The sequence below is a fragment of the Polypterus senegalus genome, chromosome 10 (genome assembly GCF_016835505.1).
Source record: "Polypterus senegalus isolate Bchr_013 chromosome 10, ASM1683550v1, whole genome shotgun sequence".
In the NCBI taxonomy this organism is placed as follows: domain Eukaryota; kingdom Metazoa; phylum Chordata; class Cladistia; order Polypteriformes; family Polypteridae; genus Polypterus; species Polypterus senegalus.
The window spans coordinates 92,045,133-92,065,237 of record NC_053163.1 but is presented as its reverse complement, the minus strand read 5'-3'; the positions used below and the strand labels follow the sequence as shown (position 1 = coordinate 92,065,237).

Below are 20,105 nucleotides of genomic sequence, written 5' to 3'. Positions count from 1 at the left end.
ATATATATATATATATATATATATATATATATATATATATATATATATATATATATATATATATATATATATATATATATATATATATATATATATATATATATATATATATATATATATATATATAGCAAAATACCCACGCTTCGCAGCAGAGAAGTAGTGCGTTAAGTTATGAAAAATAAAAGGGAACATTTTACAAATAACGTAACATGATTGTTAAGCCTTCAACACCATCAAACAGATGGCATGACATAACAAATGCCGTCACCAATTACATCGCAAAAGATATGGTGCCAATTCAAGTGGTTGAGAGAGATGATTTTAAACAACTTTTGAATACTTTAGACCGAAGGTACACACTGCCTGGCCAAAAATATTTCAGTCAAACAGCTCTGCCTAAGTTGTATGATTCGTGTCGCCAAACTCTGATGCATAAGCTGCAAAAGGTTTCACATTTTGCCACAACAATGGATTTATAGTCAAGCCGAACATCCGAGCCATACCTCTCCCTGATGGTGCATTTCACTGACGAAAACTGGCAACTGCAAAGCTTCTGTTTGCAAACATCCTACTTCCCAGATCATCACACTGGCGACATCATTGTGCAAGGTCTGAAAGATGCGCTGGCATCATGGTCACTGCAAGGAGACCGCATGGTTTGCATGACAACAGACAGCGGGGGTAACGTTGTCAGTGCCCTACGGATTAATAACTGGAAGAGGCCACGTTGTTTTGGGCATAGGCTTCATATTGCGATTGGTGAGTAATTTGGGGTTCCTCTATAAAATGCAGTTTAGGTTAAATCGATCTTATTTATTATGACATTTAAAAATACAAAACTACCTGATAAGCAAAGCTGTAGATGACAAAAATATAATTCAATATAATTTCAAATAATACATTATACAATAAAAATAAGAATGTTGTAATGCAATTATTATATACAGTACACTTTGAATGCTGTTAAATTTTATATTAAATGTTTTGCTAAATTTTATATTAAATGTTTTCCAGAGAGCAGCATGCAGGATCCAAGGATAGACCGAGCCATGGGAGTTTGCAAAAAGGTGGTCGGAGCTTTTTCCAGTAGCTGGAAAAAGAAGAAAGCACTTCTTTTTTGATGCACAAGAGCAGCTCAAACTTCCAATGCATAAACTTATCACTGAGTCACCAACAAGATAGGACCCAAGACAGCGCATGATAGGGAGATTTATTGAACAAGAAAAAGCCATTCGTCATATTTTGACTGCAGACAAAATGCACATGCATCTTGTCCCAACATGGAAAGATGTTGAAGTGCTGAAGGCAGTAAGTAAAGCATTAGGCCCTCTTCTGGAGTTCACAGATGCTCTTTCAGGTGAGCAACTTGTAACAGTTTCTTACTTAAAACTTGTGCAAGCCTTATTAAACTCTGATGTCATGGAGATTAAGTCTAATGACACAGACCTAACCAAAAAGATCAGACAAGCCATTCTAGAGTATCTGAACTCCAAATACACAGAGGACTGTGTGGACAAGCTGTTGGGTTTGGCATCCACACTTGACCCACGGTTCAAAAATCGTTTTAATAATGATGACTAGATTTGTGTTCTTGCTTGCATGCTGCACATGTTCAGTTCATGGTCTGTAATTGTGATGTTCAGGTATTTTATTCCCTGCGCATTTATACCTTGTTTACATGAATAGTAGGTGCTCTCATTTTAATAGTTTTGTTGGTCTTAGTGCAAATGTTTGTGTACATCCTGTAGGCCACTGTTCAGTTATGTACTATAATAAATACTGTAATAAGTTGACTGGTGAATTTAATATTTTTGTTTTACTTCATCCATCCGTCCCATCCATTATCGTAACCGCTTAATCCCAACTGGGGTCGCGGGGATAGGGGGAGTGGGCAGAGCCTGTCCTGGGAACAACAGGTGCAAGCAGAATCCAACCCTGGGCGGGCGCCAACACACCGCAGGGTGCACACACTCACACAATTACAGGGTAAATTTAGACTCGTCAATCAGTCTACCCTGCACACTTTTGGACTGTGGGAGGAAACCTGAGCCCCTGTCAAAAACCCACGCGAACAAGGGAAGAGCGCGCAAACTCCACACAGAAAGGACCTGGGTGTTTTACTTCAGTTTTAATTAAATAAATAAGACCCGTTTTCCTTAACTGTTTCATTAAGCTACAATTAATTTTATATTACCAAGACCAAACTAGATCATAATAAGACTTAAAAAAACATGTTTAAAGGATGCAGAATATCTTGGAATTATCGTTAAAATCCCAGAAAATATTGAGATTTTTTTTTTCCAATAGCGCACACCCCTACACCTGTGTAACTAGATTTGCGATATTCTCACTAACAGACCACAAACTGTGTGCAAGGGTATGCAATTCTTTTCATCTATAACACTGAACACTGGGGTATCGCAGGGCTGTGTACTAAGCATTCTCTTTTACTCCCTCTTCACAAATGACTACAAACATACCCATAAAACTAATAATACTAACATCCTCATAAAGTTTGCAAATGACACCACAGTAATAGGCCCGGTTTCCAATAATAATGAAGCAGCCTATAGAGAAGAGGTTGAGAATCTGGAGAGTTGAAGCCAGAACAACCACCTTGCACTCGACTCCAAGAAAACAAAGGACTGATTCAGAACTTCAGGAGATTGAATTACAGTGGTCACCATCCCATAATCATTAATGGCAAGAGGGTGGAGACAGTTCAGAGTTATAGATTCTTAGGAGTCCACATCAGCCAGGACCTGTCATAAACAACAAACACAACAGCAATTGCTGAGAAAGCTCTTCAAAGGCTGAAGCCTGAAGAAGCTCCCTCAACAGCTGCTGGTTAACTTCAACAGGTGCACCACAGAGTCTGTCATCACATACTACATTACAGTGTGGTACTGTGGCTGCACATCTGAGAACACCGTATTAAGAAAAATGGCTCAGAGAATTACTGGCACTCCACTTCCAACACTGAAAGATATGTTCACTACCCGCTGAAGCAGAAAAGCAAAGAACATCTGTAAAGATCCAACCCAACCCCACTATAGCATTTTTACTCCTCTGCCTTCTGTCAGTTGCTTCAGGGTCCTGCATGTCCACAATACCAGGCTGAAGAACAGGGTTTACCCCAAAGCAATCAGCCTATTAAATGCACATCGATAACTGATCCTTCCTATAATAGAAACCACCATTGATTTAACTAAAAATCTGCATCAAACACACATAATCCTTATACATGTGGAACTCATGACCATTATGTTGACTGTAATCTTCACGGTGACTTAATTTATTATTTATCTACAATTTATTAATCTGACATGTTTACCTTTACTTTCTACTCTGTGTACATATGAAAACAGTTAATAGTTACTGTGCTTCTCATTGTTTAATGCTTACTTAGTTTATTGTCTACTGTTATATACTTTTATCTAAGGCATCTTATAGGCTTGCTCCAAACTACTGTATATTTCATTGTACTGTACAGTGACAATAAAGTTATCTTGATAATTTCAAGTATTTATTCGTGTCAAAAAAAACTCACCTAGAATTTTCTTTTTTATCCATTAGATGGCAGCAAAGACCACAAGACAAACCAAGCTGAATGCGATTCAGCCAGTAATTTGTTACCAGCAGTTCCTCTTGTCCAAAAAATACTGTACTGAAAATGCTTTGCATATTCTTGACATTTTCTGCATTGTCAGAGGAGGATTTTGAGGTGCCAGAACAAAGTGATAATAAGACTGCAATGGGCTACTTAGATTGGTAATTTACACATCAAAATCTTCATGCATATAGATTGTTAATACATTTTGCTTTTCAATAAGAGTCAATAGAGTTTTTTTGGAAAAAAAAAAGCATCCTACAAATATGAGGAAAACATTCAGTCTGAAAGAGTTAAAAAGCATTATATCTCAGGTTCTTTCAAAAAACTGTTTTATACTAACAAAACAGTTAACCATAGGTTTTGATACTATCAAACTTCTACTCCAAAGGCTTCAGAATTTAATTGGCATATCAGACATTTTTCTTAGCTGGTTTCCATTTTCCTTATCAAACCACTTTTAATACAAAAAGATATTTGCAGGTATCATTCCACTGATTCCTCTCTGCAGGTAGACATTGTGCAGTTATGGTATGGTGCAGTCCAAATCTTCTTTTAACAAGTACTTATTTTAGCCGAGTTATTTTTATCATGAATTTAACTTTTATCAATCATACTTCACCACTTTTTAAAATCTGCTGCTTCATTAGAAATCTTGAAAAATTAAGGTTTTTCTTAAATTTGCAGGATTTTTGTTAATTTGATTCAAACTGAACTGACTAGTGTTAGGCTATCCACTTACTATTTCATAGTTAACTCGCATTAGAAATACAGTAATCTCTCCTCGATCGCGGGGGTTGCGTTCCAGAACCCCCCGCGATAGATGAAAATCTGCGAAGTAGAAACCATGTTTGTATGGTTATTTTCATATATTTTAAGCCCTTATAAACTCTCCTACACTGTTAGCATTATTAGAGCCCTCTAGACATGAAATAACACCCTTTAGTCAAAAGTTTAAACTGTGCTCCATGACAAGACAGAGATGACAGTTCTTTCTCACAATTAAAAGAATGCAAACATATCTTCCTCTTCAAATAATGCGTGTCAGGAGCAGAGAATGTCAGAGAGAGAGAGAGAGAGTGAGATAAAAGCAAACAATCAAAAAATCAATACGTGCTTTTGGGCTTTTAAGTATGCCGAAGCACCCGCGATAAAGCGGCATTTTTTAGAGGTGCGTCCGTATCCTCTAGGCAAACAGCCTTTGTGTAAACAGCCCCTCTGCTCACACCCCCTCCATCAGGCAGAGAGAGTGAGAGACAGAGAAAAGCAAACAATCAAGCACCGCACGGGAAGCATATCGTATATCATTGAGGAGTTTTATTTAATATTTAATACATGCTCGGATTGGGTAGCTTCTAAGCCATCTGCCAATAGCGTCCCTTGTATGAAATCAACTGGGCAAACAAACTGAGGAAGCATGTACCATAAATTAAAAGACCCATTGTCCGCAGAAATCCGCGAATCAGCGAAAAATCCGTGATATATATTTAGATATGCTTACATTTAAAATCCGCGATGGAGTGAATCCGCGAAAGTCGAAGCGCGATATAGCGAGGGATCACTGTAAACAAAACAAGAACCAAGTTTCAATCTATAATTTAAATTTCTTAAATCACAATGCTAGCATCTATTTAAGTTTAGAAACACTAAAAGCATCATTTTGATATAAAAGACTAACCCTCCAAATGCTTTATACAATGTATTAATGCTTAAACTCCAGTGTACACTGTGATCTCACAATACAGACCCTGCTTACAGTGCCAAGTATAAATAAAAAAACAAAATGTAGGCGGCAAAATCTCTTGACATTAGGGCTCCCAATGCATGGAAAGGCAGACATAAAAATACCAGGGAGACCCTTTGACCAAGCATTTAAATGACAAATAAATACTCATTATTTCATTTCAACATACACTTACAAGAGTTGCTACACACAGCAGAACTTGCCAATGGTGCATACAATTAAAATGGAGCTTGACAAAATTAGCTTACAATTTTGTTTCTGATAAATAGATTTTGGAAAAACACAGTCTCACAAACAGAGAGTGAAAGCAACTCAATAAAACTCACTTTTTTCTAAGAGAATGTACAGGGTCTGTAAAAAAAAAAAAGTCTTCAATTATGGCATTAAGTTGTGATTTATTAATGTGGTTTACATCATTAAATAAAAGGCACAACATGATAAATGTAAAATAAGCTCATGAAGGTCTCGATTTGTGACTCTTGTCAAGTATCCACTTAAACTTTCTGTGGCAAATTAATGAGTCCTGGGGAGTTTTTTTGCCTCACACCTTTTACATATTAGTATACAATGATATAACTTGCTAAGATAAACAAATTCAAAGGCAACTGTCACTTACTAGAATGAGAACACAAACAAAGATGATTGATTGTTCCAACATACCTTAGGTTAATAAACTACATTATTCAAGCTGGCTGCTACAATGAAACAGAAACTTGAGATCTTTTCACAATTCACCTTTTTCTTAAAAGAACACACTACAAATAATAGGTTTCTGGGCATGAGGAGGGTTACATTATTTGTCTGTTAAAATCAAAAATATAATTCACTCATAAGATGAGTAATAGTCACTTTAGAAAAGCAATAAAAATGTTGGTTCTGATCTGTGGTGGACTGGTACATAACTGTTTTCAGATTATATGATTAGGCATCTCAGGGTATGACAAAATAAATGACCCAACACTTTCACATTTATAAAGATACTAGCAGAAGTACCCGGCGTTGCCAGGGAATCTATAACCAGTGAATTTCCGAAATGAGAGAAACAGAATATAGAAATAGAACAAATAGTTTTCTGATTCACATTTTATTGTAATAGGTAATATAAGTGCTCATTCCAGAGCCTTTGGATACACTATATTTTTTGTTTTCCCTTGTGGTGAGAAAATGAACAAAATTCTGAGGATTGCCCACTCTAGAACATGCTACGTAGAGCTGTCCATGTGAAAAGCATGGATTTTTGAAATTGATGCCTGTAACTTGTAGTGATTGCCCTTGAGCCTTATTGACATAGCAAAAGCCAAACAAACAGGAATTTAGAGCAGTTTGAAATCAAAGGGAAAATCATTCAAAATCAGCAGTATTCTTGGTATGAAAACATCTGTACGTCTTGCGCAACGTGTCATGATAGTTGCTTCAATAATATTTGGATAGAGAGTCTTGACACAAAGGGGAGTGGTATTACACAGTAAAGAGCGTCTGTGTTGAACCGTGCTGCTATCTAACAGATGTTGGCGATGGTAACCACAGAGAGAAGTGACATACAACCGCTGCTGCGTGTGTGGAAAATGGCGGGGGAAGGATGCGGTCTTTTTAAGGCGAGTCTCTGTTCAAACGTGTACCTGGCGTTGCCCGGGAATCTATAACCGGTGAATTTCCCAAATGAAAGAAACAGAACATAGAAATAGAAGAAACAGTTTTCTGATTGACATTTTATTGTAAGTTCTTCCACTCTGGATTCTGTGTGCTGTGGTGTTTCAGACGCCCTTGAAATAGACTTTCTTGTGGCATCTGAAGTGGACCTTCCAATTCTAGTCTTTTTTCTGGTGGCATGGGTATATTAGCAAAAAGCAGGAAAATTATAATGTGTTACATGGTATTATGTACGGAATAAGCACCACAGTGAGATGAATTGACGTTACTTAGAAAACGTCGGAAAGCGAACAAATAGCACCAGTCAGTCAGAAAGAGCAACACTGAAATCGTACCGTCAGTCGGAAAGCGAGCAAATAGAACCACAAATACGGAAAGCCAGTGAGAAGCACTGAAACCATACTGGCAAAAATGGTGGGGAGGGGTGCTCTGTTTGTAAGGAGCATCTGTGTTGAACCGTGATGCCACGTAACGGATGTTAGCGATGGTAAGTACCGCGAGAAGTGACATACAATCAGTGCTGCGTTTGGGGAAAATGGTGGGAGAAGGATGCTGTCTTTTTAAGGTGAGTCTCTGTTCAAACGTGCTTTTATATAACGGATGTTGGTGAATGAAATACAGCACTATCAGATCAGTGCGTGTGGGAGTGTGACGTGCGGACACGCGGGTGTGTCGGCCAGTCACGTGCACTGGGTTGTTCACGTTTTACATCTATTCGCAGTTCCTCTTTACCCAATCAAAGTAGTCGGCCTTCTCATACTTGGACACTTCCGCCATCTCTTGGCAATTTAAAGAAATATGGATAAAGGGCAACGCACAGAGACCAAAGCTGCAGCTAGATGGCGCCACGGTGAAGTTCTGTTACAACATGCGGCCATCTTAAGTATGGGGACATGTGCCGAATGTTGTGTCGGTGAAAAGGTGCCCTGTGGTTCACCACAAACATTTTTCCGAACCAAACATACCCCATGCCCTTCTCCTGGTCACAAAGGAGCCCCATGCCCAGTTTGGTGGCAATCGGACGCCCGGTGCAGATTTGTATGGCGGACAAACAAACATACACACACATACACACACACACACTCTGTTTTATATGTTAGGTATAAACTCATTCATTTTCCTGACATCAATAATGTGCTGCCTGAAAACAGTTTTTGGGTACAGCATTTTCAGCCATAATCTCTACTTTTTTTATTTCTTCTCTTTTCCATATGGTTGTGGTCGAGATTTCAGACTAAAAAGCCTCTTTTCTGTTTTGTTGCCATCAAAAGCACACACACTTCTCCGGTTTCCTTAAAACTGTACTACATGCATTATACTTTGCAGTGAGTGATGATTGGTTGCAAGCTCCCGCAAACAAAAAGCCTGCCGACAACTAAAGATAAAATCAAACTTCAGATAGAGTCGCTGGGGATGTCCGACTATAAGACTGCTGGTCACGGAAGTGTGCTGTGACCACCCTCAACTCACTTACAGTACGTAAATAAAGTTTGAAATGGAAAATTTTTGGAATTGTGTGGTGTGACATGTCTTTTAGAGAAACAAGCTGTTGCTTATATACGGATATATCTAACTACAAAGGTAAAGATAAAATTATGCATGGCAAAACATTCAAATATATTCTGGAACTTGAAATGTTTTGAATTAATTTTTGTTCATGTAATGCATCAAATAAACAGAAATCAGAGAGACATTATATTTTGGTTTAAACTTTCAATTTAATATTCAGACTTCCATGTGTACACAATCAAATTATTATTAGGAGTGATGAGTGAAATGATTTGAGCAAAACCAAATCTCTTCTCAAAAAACATTTGCAAAACAAATGGTGTTTCATAACCAGTAAAATATGTGCTATTGACAGAATAATTTATTTAGTTCCTCTCTGGAAGTATATCTCACATTTACTCTTACAAGTTGAGCTGTGAGACATGTTTTGTGGTTGTTCTGGTAGCATGGTGCCCACTTACTCAACTATGATGACAGTCTTGGCTATTGCAATTCTAATGTTGTGTTGGAGAAGAGACAGAAATGATACTCTAAGCTCAACAGTAGGGACGTGCACTATTGGCAAAAAACAAATATTTTTTGGGATTTTGAGGACAACAATAAGAAAGACTACATTTTGCATCCTTTAAAAATGTGTTTGTAAAAGTCTCATTGATCTAGCTTGGTCTAGTTAATAGGAAATTAATTGGAGCTTTCTAAAGAGATTAATGGAAAAACAGTTAAGGAAAACAGGTATATTTTCCTACTTAAAACTGAAGTACAGAACACAAAAAAAATTAAGGTATTACTTAGACCGAACAGTGCAAGTAAAAATAATAAAATTAATACAGTTTATTTATATAGCACCTTTCCCATGCTGAAGTATGAGTAAACCATTTCAAAGTGGCCTACAGGATTTACACAAAAAACTGCACTAAGTTCAACAAAACTATTATAATGAGAATATTATAAAGAGACATTTACCCTTAATGTAAATAAGATCAAAGAGCATTGTGTTTTTTTTGATTCTATCAATCAGAGAGGTATTCACAGAAAAGATGAGTCTTCAATTGCTTTTTAAATGGATTGGGCGAGTCAGCAGTATGGATGGAGGTGGGTAGCCCATTCCACCAAATAAGAAGTACAAGAGTCTGGATTGAGATTTGACTCAACATAGAGGTGGCATAACCAGATGCTGCTCCCTGTGTTTGTTTTTTGAAATATAGCTGCCTAAAGACTTTTTTTTCACTCCCTACCGTGTCATCACCTGCTCCAACATCTAAAGCCATAGGGTGAGCTGAATCAGCTGAAGGGCCTGGGGTAGGGTGGTCTTTCTCTGTCGCCACAGCTGTGAGTTCTGTCATAGATGCTGTTGTAATGGCTTTGATCCCATCATCGTTATCACATAGGTTTTTGTTTAAATGAACCGTTAACATGTTGTTACATTATGACAGTTCATGGGCTTTGAACCAGGTTAACACCTAAGTGTTAAACAGAAGACAGCAGAAACAAACTCATTCTAAAATGTATAACAACTTATTTTGGAGCTTACATAGAATTTAATGAACCAATCATTTTGGGTGGAAAAATCAAGAAGTGCTTTGGCAGATTGAGTAAATCTCTGCGCAGCAACAAACAGGAAGTGATGGGGTGACAAACTCTGAGCCTCCCACATCTAACTATGCAAACGCAGATAACGTTACCAGGGCTCCAGATGGCGACTAAAATGGTCGCCAATGCGTCTTGATTTTCTATTTTGCGACTAGTTTTTTCATTCCAGTCACCGGTGGCGACTCTTTCTCTTAATCTAAGAAAAGTTTTAAATTTAAATCAGCAGAAACGTTTTTTAATTATGTGCGAACACTCTCAGCCTGTGTCTGCCTTTCCTATTGCACTATCACGTGATTAAAGCCAAACCGAAGCGCATCTTCTGACACGCCCACTCTGCTTCAAATGTCATCTCGCTAACTGCTGCGGATAGGGATCTGAAATAGAAGAGAACTGGGCCACGACTACTCCTTGAATTCCATCCTAACTTTCCATGTAACACGCAAAATGGCCAAACGAAAAATTTCCGACTTTTTCTCAATGCCCACTCATCCAAATCCTGCCTGGCCTACTTCTGAACGAACCGAAGATAATTCAGTCAGTGGGTTATCTGAGGTACAGCCACCGGCATCCGGAAATGTACAGTTATTAAAGGATGACAACTCCGTCCCGTTAGCAAAGTCTTTTGTGCCCGCAGCTGACACCTGGAAGACAGTTTAAAGCGGCTTGGTTACAAGAGTTTGCTTGGTTACGGTTTAACAAGAGAAAGATGTATTGCAGCTTTTGTGCACAAGCCGGGCAAGAAATTGCTGGTAAAACAGAATTAATTTGTGGTACGAGCCATTTTAAAAAGGAAACTGTGAAAAAGCATGGTGAGAGTAAGAAACACAAGAATGCCAGAGACTGGATGATCGCTAGGTCTGCTCCTCGTGACACCCCCATAGCAAAGGCAGTGCAACGTGCTTGTGAGAAAGCGACAGAAAATGAGTTGAAAGAATTAAAAATAAAATTCAATGCAGCATATATGATTGCACTGGAAGAAATACCGTTCACAGTTTAAATCTCAAATTCTGCTGATGTAGAAGAATGGCATGTATGTGTCAAAAACATATGATAATGATACAGCATGTGCAGAGTTTGTAGGTTGAATTGCAGATCAATTAAAAAGTAATGTGCTGGAAGCAGCTTTAAAGGTAAACTACATCTCTGTTATAACTGATTGTGGAACAGATGTCTCAGGGAAAGACAATGTCATCACATACTGTAGGTATGTATCTGATGGAACACCTAAGACTCGTCTAGTAGGTTTGGCTGAGATTGATTATGGTCATGCAGAAGGGATTCAAAACACCATTAAATCACTGCTTCAGAATGTTGACCCAACCAACCCAAATTGGTGGGTACATAAAATGAGTGCTTTTGGAGCAGATGGTGCAAGCGTGAAAATGGGTGCAACAGGGGGAATAGGGGCACTTTTCAGAAAAGAGAACATGCTCTGTCTTTCCACAGTCTACCCCATCGGCTAGAACTGGCAATGCTAAACACACAAAGGTCAGTGCCAATGATTGAAAAAGTTTCAGTCCCAAAAGCAAGCGGGAGCTGAAGGCTATAGGAGCAGAGTTAGGATGCACAGTACGAAACCCACCAGCAGTAAAAACTCAGCGCTAGTTGCCACACATTTATCGGGCACTCTAAGTTTTTCTACATTCAAACTATGCAACAGGTCAGGGGCAGTACACTGCTGTGCATCATCATATGGAGCACCTTGCAGTCAAGTCCAAAAACATAGACATTAAGGGAAGAGCCAAACACATTGTTAAGCAAATGGAAAGCCTGTTTGTCGTTGCCTTTTTGTCACTTTTTACATGACCTTTTTTCAGAGGTCCGAAAGCTGAGCCTTACACTTCAAAAAAAATTCTCATATACCTCCTCAGGCAGTTGCTGCTATTGTGGGCTGTGTGGTAACAATTAAAGGATTGAAGGAAAATGCTTTGAGAGAAGGGAAGCTGCAGGAATTCTTATAGCACATAGGTTCTCAGCCTGAAGGTTCAGTGCAACAGGAAGGGCCATCAACAAGCAGGAGTGAGAGGGCTGCAAGTAGCCACACAGTCATAGCTTTCCAAAATTTTTAACTGAAAAGCCCCCAAAATCGGGCCACATTCAGAAGTGATCTAAAGGCCGCAATTGAAAAAACAGTTGACATTACTGTTAAAGAATTGGAGATCAGGTTTGCAAACATGATGTCAAGTGTTACACAGCACGGACATTCAAAGGGATCAGGGAGCTCTTATCAAACAATGGCTGTGATGTCACAGCTGTGCAGAAGGAATGGCTAATGTTGAAAATATTAGTGAAGGGTCAGTTTATGGATAAGACTTACGGTGACCTATGGACAGTGTTGCTGAGTAAGGAGCCGTTCCGTACAGATTTAAAAAATCTGCTTCACTTAGTCGAAATAATGCTGGTGATTCCGATATCTGCAGCTCAGTGCGAGCGAGAATTTTCAGCACAAAACAGAATAAAATCAAAAGTGCGCAACTCCATAAGTGTAGAAACACTGGAAGACTTGGTAAGGATCAGTACAGAGGGCCCTACACTTTTTAATCCAGAGCCCAGTGTAAAGTGCTGGTTGTCAGCCAGCAAAAAAAAGTACAGACCAAAGTATACTGGCTGGCCTAATGTTGCTGACATTGTAATGGTTAGTGACAGTGAACTTGAAGAGTAATTAATTTCTTTATATTTGTACACTCATTGCGAAATGATTATTTCAGAAATGATTGTTTATGATGTTTGTTATTGTGTTAATTCTTGTGTTATTATGTGTAAGACATTTTCAGTGTTTATATTTGTAGTGTTCCTTACATATGTTGTGTAAAAGACTCTGGACTTGAAGTATTGCTTATTAGTAAACATTTGCACTGTTCACATTTATGTGTAATTTATTCTTCTGTTATTATTATCTGTAAGACTTTGCAGAGGACACTAGTAGGCAGGTCAAATAGCTCAGATAGGAGAAAGGAAAGGCAGTGTGAGGTAGACCGAAGAAACAAATAAACAATACAAATAAGTAATATTTGTTTATTTCACATTTGGCATGCAGTAGAGATTATGGCTCCCAAAAAAGCATTTGGCTCCTAAATATTTTGGGTTTAGGAGCCAATGGCTCCCAAATTATTTTTTCTGTCTGGAGCCCTGGTTACATAGGTCAGCTATGTTTGTACACACCCACTGAGCTCTGCACCTCTCTCCCCTGAGCTATGTCTTCGCCCCATTCCATGACCTACAGCAAAGAACATCTTTACTTTGCACCAAGTGCAGTCCTGTTAGGTACATGGGACAGTGAATGCTTGGATTCTCAAGGTGTCTTTTTGATTGTTTTTTGCAAAATGAGTGACGTACTTGATAATTTCAACTCGCACATTATTGAAACGATTAAGATATTATCTTTGACAATACATATCATACACTCCTACTCAACTGCGCTTTTAAATATGGATATCCACATCCCCAGCTGCAGGAATAAAGAAAAAGTAAAGGGCAGTTTCTAGTTAACAGCAAGGGACAAATAGTTTTTGAGTAGAAAATACAGTATATACACACACAATGGTCTATTTTGGTTTTCAAAAAAAAAAAAACAAACATACTGTGCTCCTCTTCAATGACCTGAACCATAAAACAGAAATAATTTTACCAGTGTACTAAAGACCACTGGTGCTGCACAGCTTCTGAGAAAACATGGATAAATACTGAAGAGTAAATGAGGCTTTAGAAAGCAGTATTCCTCCACACACACACAATTTTTTAGTAAGTTCCAAAACTGCAAAATTAATTTTAGCATCAGTTTCACAAGCAAAATGGAATTTGGCCATTTCACTAGTCCCTAGTTATCAGATACTTAAACCCATTAAATATCAAAAATACAGAGTTGCTAAACATCAAGTGGTATTAAGTACTGAAAAGCAAATCAAAAAAGTGGTACTGTACACTTAATGAGCCCAACTAGAGGACACATTCATGTAAACCATCCCTGCAAGTAACTATAAAGGACAGCAAATTGCTAAAGTAAAAAATAACCTTAAAATCATAAATGCTAAATCTGTCCTTAAGGCATGAATAACCACTAACAAGCAAATGGCAAATTAAACCTAATGTATCAAGGACACTTTTAAATTCTTAGGAAAACCGAATGCACCCTCCTCATAATGACTGATGTCTACTTTGTTGCATCTTATATTTCAGAAAACATAATACAGAAAACCTGCAATTTTTGAGAAAAAGTCCTAGGCTTTAATACAACTAGGATATACTTTAACATTAATTACAAATATTATTTAGGGATGTTAATTAATTCAGCTCACAATTTAACAATAATTCTGAGGAATGGTTTCAGGATAACCAGATGCATTTTCACAAGTAATCTATTTCCTAAAAGAATTTAATTCACATTTTAGGGTAGCAGGAAGTCAGACCCATATACTAGCATAATCAGTCGCAAGACAGAAACCAACCCTAAAACTAGTACCAATACATTTCAATACATACTGTACATATTAAGCTGGCAAACACATCTTTCAGATATCTGGGGCCTCACAGCAAGATAAGAAAATGTCCAAACGCTATACAACCAGTGCCTTGGCACAAAGTCATTTGGAGGTATTTAAACCATTGTACCAGTTTTCTCAAATAACTTAAAATATTTTAAATTGACGCAAAATAGACTTTCATCTTTGTTTTTTTTTATATTTCAAGACAGAGAAGCAAACATAGTTTAATTGAAGTTAACTTTTTATTTTTTTACCTGGCCTGATGCAGGTCCTTGTACTAGCTGGAAGGGGACTGTTTCCAGCTTGGCTCTTCTTTTCTTCACCTGGTCCTTGGACCGCAGCCACTGCAAGTACATAAAAATATTAAGTACAAAAATTAATTAAAATCTCTATTTCTGCTTTTAAATTATCCATAGGGAGAAACACAGGCAATGCAGCATTACAGTTAGACTACTGTAAATTAAATTACCAAGCTACCAGTTCAGTGTCCACCTCTGGATATACTATGTGAAATGCTCTTAACACTAGAATTACCAGAGCCTACGAAAAAACTCGTAGATCCGTACCACCTTAAATCGCTTCTTAAAACTGTTCTCACCTCTCCGCCAGAGTCTTTTGTTAATCTAAATGTGCTGATAAAGAAAAGTTGCAAGTAGCCGGCTATTCCAACCCCCACCGACTTAGAACGTGCACAAACTTCTCCCAGCTCATGCCTTGATTGATTATCTGGGAGTGAAGTGGAGTTTTAGAGTGGAAATAATAGATCATTATTTGGAATACATGTGTTTCATGTGTGTTCCATTTCTACAGTAATCCGTGTAAACACATTTTTAAAACAGAAACTTTTTCATATTGTAGTAGTAAATGACAAAATGTAGGTATAAACTATATAATGTATGAAGCCTCAAGTCCAAATATCAAAGAAACAGTTTCACAAAAGGTATAAATAACAGAACAAGTATGCTTTTATTAAAAAATATAACTGCAGAAAAAAAAGCCGCCTTAGCATGCCACATTGACACATACTTACTACAGCTGCCACGGTAGCGTAATGATATCAGCTGCTGACTAGTAATCAAAAGGTCATGAGTTCGATCCCGCACGACTCAATTTTGAGAAGTAAACTGCTCTTATTCTTACTATTTTAAAATAAAAACATACATTTGATTTCAGTGTGTAACAGCCAGTGTAATTTAGGATACTTCAACAACAACAACATTTATTTATATAGCACATTTTCATACAAACAGTAGCTCAAAGTGCTTTACATAATAAAGAAAAGAAAAATAAAAGACACAATAAGAAAACAAAATAAATCAACATTAATTAACATCAAATAAGAGTAAGGTCCAATGGCCAGGGGGGATAGAAAAAACAAAAAAAAACTCCAGACGGCTGGAGACAAAAATAAAATCTGTAGGGTTTCCAGACCATGAGACCGTCCAGTCCCCTCTGGGCATAAACTTGTAAAGGTTAGTTTTTTTTTTTTTTATTCTCTCAGTCATGTTCAAGATCCTTCCCTACCTCCCCCAATCTGACACTGCCGTTTTCACATAAAGATGCGCTGTAGCTCTGCAGCGTACTTGTGACTGCATTCTCGTACCAATGCTTGCGAACTGCAGTGCCTGGGTGCACTTTTCGTGGCATTACACGTCTATTTTTTGAGCATACACGTGTCACTCAAACGCAGGAACATATGTTGGTGTACAAGTATAACAAAACAAGTGCACTTTTATTCTAGACTATAAGTGAAGAAAAAATAAAGCAAGTTACAGTAGGCGGTTTATACCACAGCTTGCGTGGTGCAATGCTAAGAACTGCTAATTTCCAATGCATGCTATATAAAATCATCACATTCAAATATAAACAATTCCCACAAACCCTTCCTACATTCACGACATGTGTACTTGTTTCAGTGTACACATCTCTCTGTGCTATGGTTCTTATTACAATAAATGAGCACCTGACACTGTACTTTATTCCCTATATATATATATAACATTCGAGCTATAGCGCGTCTCCAAATAAATCAAATTTGAGGTATAGCGCGTCTTTATGTGAAAACAGCAGTGTCAGATTAAGGGATCGTGAACGCGACTGAGAAAATTGAACTGAATTAAAAAAAAAAAAAATTTAAAAAAAAGCAGCTAACCTTTACAGTTATCATGCATTTACACTGGCAATTAGACTGACTGAAATCAAATTTTTGTTTATATTCTAAAATAGTACAGTACATGCAATATTATCTGAAAACGAACAGTGTCAGATCTGGCGCATATTCAAACTATATAAAAAATAAGGAGTCATTGCATTTTCACACTCATAGTCTGTTTGCTTTGTGCCTTCTCAGTAGATGCTTAGTTATTTTGTTTCACTCTCCAATTAATTCAGTGACATTTCACACTGAAAAATTTCAAGTGAATCAGAGCATAACAAAAAGCACCCCGTGTGTGTGGTGAACTTCTTTCATTAGGTAGAAATTATTTTGTGTCAGGAAAAATCATCATGGAGAGTTGACTACAGCTGCTTTTGTTCACCAAATTATTTGCAATAATTACTGTGGTTTGGCTACCAAACAACTTTGTTTGCAGAATACTTATTACCTGATAAGTAGTAGAGTAAATGAAAATTATGAGCTACTTTGCATGCTACAGAAAGGAAACATTTAATCTAGATGACACTACAGAAGATGACAAGCTATGCGGAGGGTATACAGTGCCTCAATTTCATTTAGACAGTAGACATATCAGGTGTATTTCATTTCACTGTAGGCTTGCTCTAAATGACTGGTACTTCTGTGAGAGGTTTTATACTAAGTGTGCTACAACTATGTGCATTTGTGAATTTAATTTTATGTTTTGTTTTTAAATGAATCTGTTTTGTGTTGTTTTTAAAATAATATTTTAAGTAAACTATGTTTTAAATGTATTTAATTTTGTGCCTCTTGTTCTCTACAGTACTTTGTTCCAGGAAGGTAAAGTATACCGTTTTTAGGAATCTAGACATGGTCTAATTCAGGGGTTCTACACTTTTCCACCTTGCGAGCTACCTTTAAAATGACCGGGTCACAATGATCTACCTACATTAAACATGATTTTATATATATATATATATATATATATATATATATATATATATATATATATATATATATACATACATACATATACAGTGGAACCTCGGTTCACGACCATAATTGTTCCAGAACTTTGGTCGTGAACCGAAGCAGTTTCCCCCCCATAGGATTGTATGTAAATACAATTAATCCGTTCCAGGCCGTACAAACTGTATGTAAATATGTAAAAATATGTACAGATTAAGCACAAATATAGTTAATTACACCATAGAATCCACAGTGTAATAGTAAACTAATGTAAAAACATTGAATAACACTGACACAAAACACCCAGGCTCCCTGATCAGCTACAGGAGCTGGCTCGCTCATGCGCTCTCTCTCTGTGTAGCGCGAGCGCACACACACACACACACACACACACACACACCTATCCGTCCCCCCAATCCCTTCCCTGTCAGCTGCCCGGCTCTCTAATCTCTCTGTAGCACGTGCTCGCAGCATTTTTTTTAAAATGACTTTTAAGCACAGCAGAAAAAAATTCCAAAGCACTTGCAAAACCAACTCACAAGCAAACAAGAAAGCGAGATTGCAGGAGATCACGCTATTAAACCTAAAGCCTGATCGCTGTAAACAATGTTTGTAAAATGACTTTTAAGCACAGCAGAAAAAAACACCGCACAAATCCGAACTTCATTTAAAACCAACTCAAGCAACCAAAAAGTAACATTGCAACAAATCACACGATGAAGTCCTCCATGTAAACAATTTTTCATGAGTTTTAAGCACAAGGAAAAAGCGAACATTTGAAAAAAGAGAAAAATAACATTGCAACAAATCGCATTATGAACTAAAAAAATTACTTTTGAAAAATCCGTAATACAAAAACCACCAAGAAAACTAACCTTGCATGAAACGAGTTCTGGCATGAAGTGTTTTCCTCCAGGTGTTTTCTCTCTTGTGATTTCTTGGGTTTCTGGTGCTTTTAGCTGTTTAGCTGGTGGGAGTGAAAGCCTCATGCAGCCATTCCAAAAAGAACGTTCTTGTGACCCTCCACATTACTGGCAGTCTGGCTTTGTTTACATTATGCTGCTTGAAAGCACGAGGGTTCTCCGATTGGTAAATGAGTAAACCGGTAAACATTTTTTCCACCTTTTGTAATTTCTTTCTTTACTTCGATTTCAATTTTCTTCAAAACTTTCTTCTGACAACTCTCCACTTGCTTAGAAGCCATAGTTAACTGCAAAAGCACACGAAATACTGTAGAGCACAAAGAGAGTGCACGTCTTATTGAAAACAATGAACAAGGAGCGGCTTTGCTTAAATGAAAAAGCATGGCAGCTCTCTTTCTCTCTCAGGCTGCCTGTGGGGAGGGGGATGGTTTCGCTTGAACTACAGCCTACAGATAGGCAGGCAAACACGTGCAGCAATCTCCTCCTCCCCCTTCCCAGCAGGCACGCTAGCTCGCCCTTTCTCTCTCTCTCTCTCTCTCTCAACTGAGGACACAAGGGAAACTGGCTTGTTCAGCAAAACCGAGTGTGTGGTTGTGAACCGAGGCAAAAGTTTGGCGATCTTTTTGGTCGTGAACCGAGTTGTACGTGAACAGGGACGTTCGTGAACCGAGGTTCCACTGTATGTATATATATATATATATATATATATATATATATATATATATATATATATATATATATATATATATATATATATATATATACACACATACACACACACACACACACACAGAAGCATACACTCACCTAAAGGATTATTAGGAAAACCTGTTCAATTTCTCATTAATGCAATTATCTAATCAACCAATCACATGGCAGTTGCTTCAATGCATTTAGGGGTGTGGTCCTGGTCAAGACAATCTCCTAAACTCCAAACTGAATGTCAGAATGGGAAAGAAAGGTGATTTAAGCAATTTTGAGCGTGGCATGGTTGTTGGTGCCAGACGGGCCGGTATGAGTATTTCACAATCTGCTCAGTTACTGGGATTTTCACGCACAACCATTTCTAGGGTTTACAAAGAATGGTGTGAAAAGGGAAAAACATCCAGTATGCGGCAGTCCTGTGGGCGAAAATGCCTTGTTGATGCTAGAGGTCAGAGGAGAATGGGCCGACTGATTCAAGCTGATAGAAGAGCAACTTTGACTGAAATAACCACTCGTTACAACCGAGGTATGCAGCAAAGCATTTGTGAAGCCACAAACGCACAACCTTGAGGCGGATGGGCTACAACAGCAGAAGACCCCACCGGGTACCACTCATCTCCACTACAAATAGGAAAGAGGCTACAATTTGCACGAGCTCACCAAAATTGGACACTTGAAGACTGGAAAAATGTTGCCTAGTCTGATGAGTCTCGATTTCTGTTGAGACATTCAAATGGTAGAGTCAGAATTTGGCGTAAACAGAATGAGAACATGGATCCATCATGCCTTG

General features: G+C 37.8%; 1 protein-coding gene across 8 annotated transcripts in view; it reads right to left on the bottom strand.

Annotated features, from left to right (window-relative positions):
• Positions 1 to 20,105, bottom strand: part of map7d3 (MAP7 domain containing 3) — a 155,817-nt gene that overhangs the window by 107,813 nt on the left and 27,899 nt on the right. For all 8 annotated transcript variants that reach the window (XM_039766188.1, XM_039766189.1, XM_039766192.1 and 5 more), the window contains exon 2: positions 14,839 to 14,928. In XM_039766188.1, coding sequence (XP_039622122.1) covers positions 14,839 to 14,928 — 90 coding nt within the window. The remainder of the gene's footprint in view (positions 1 to 14,838; positions 14,929 to 20,105) is intronic.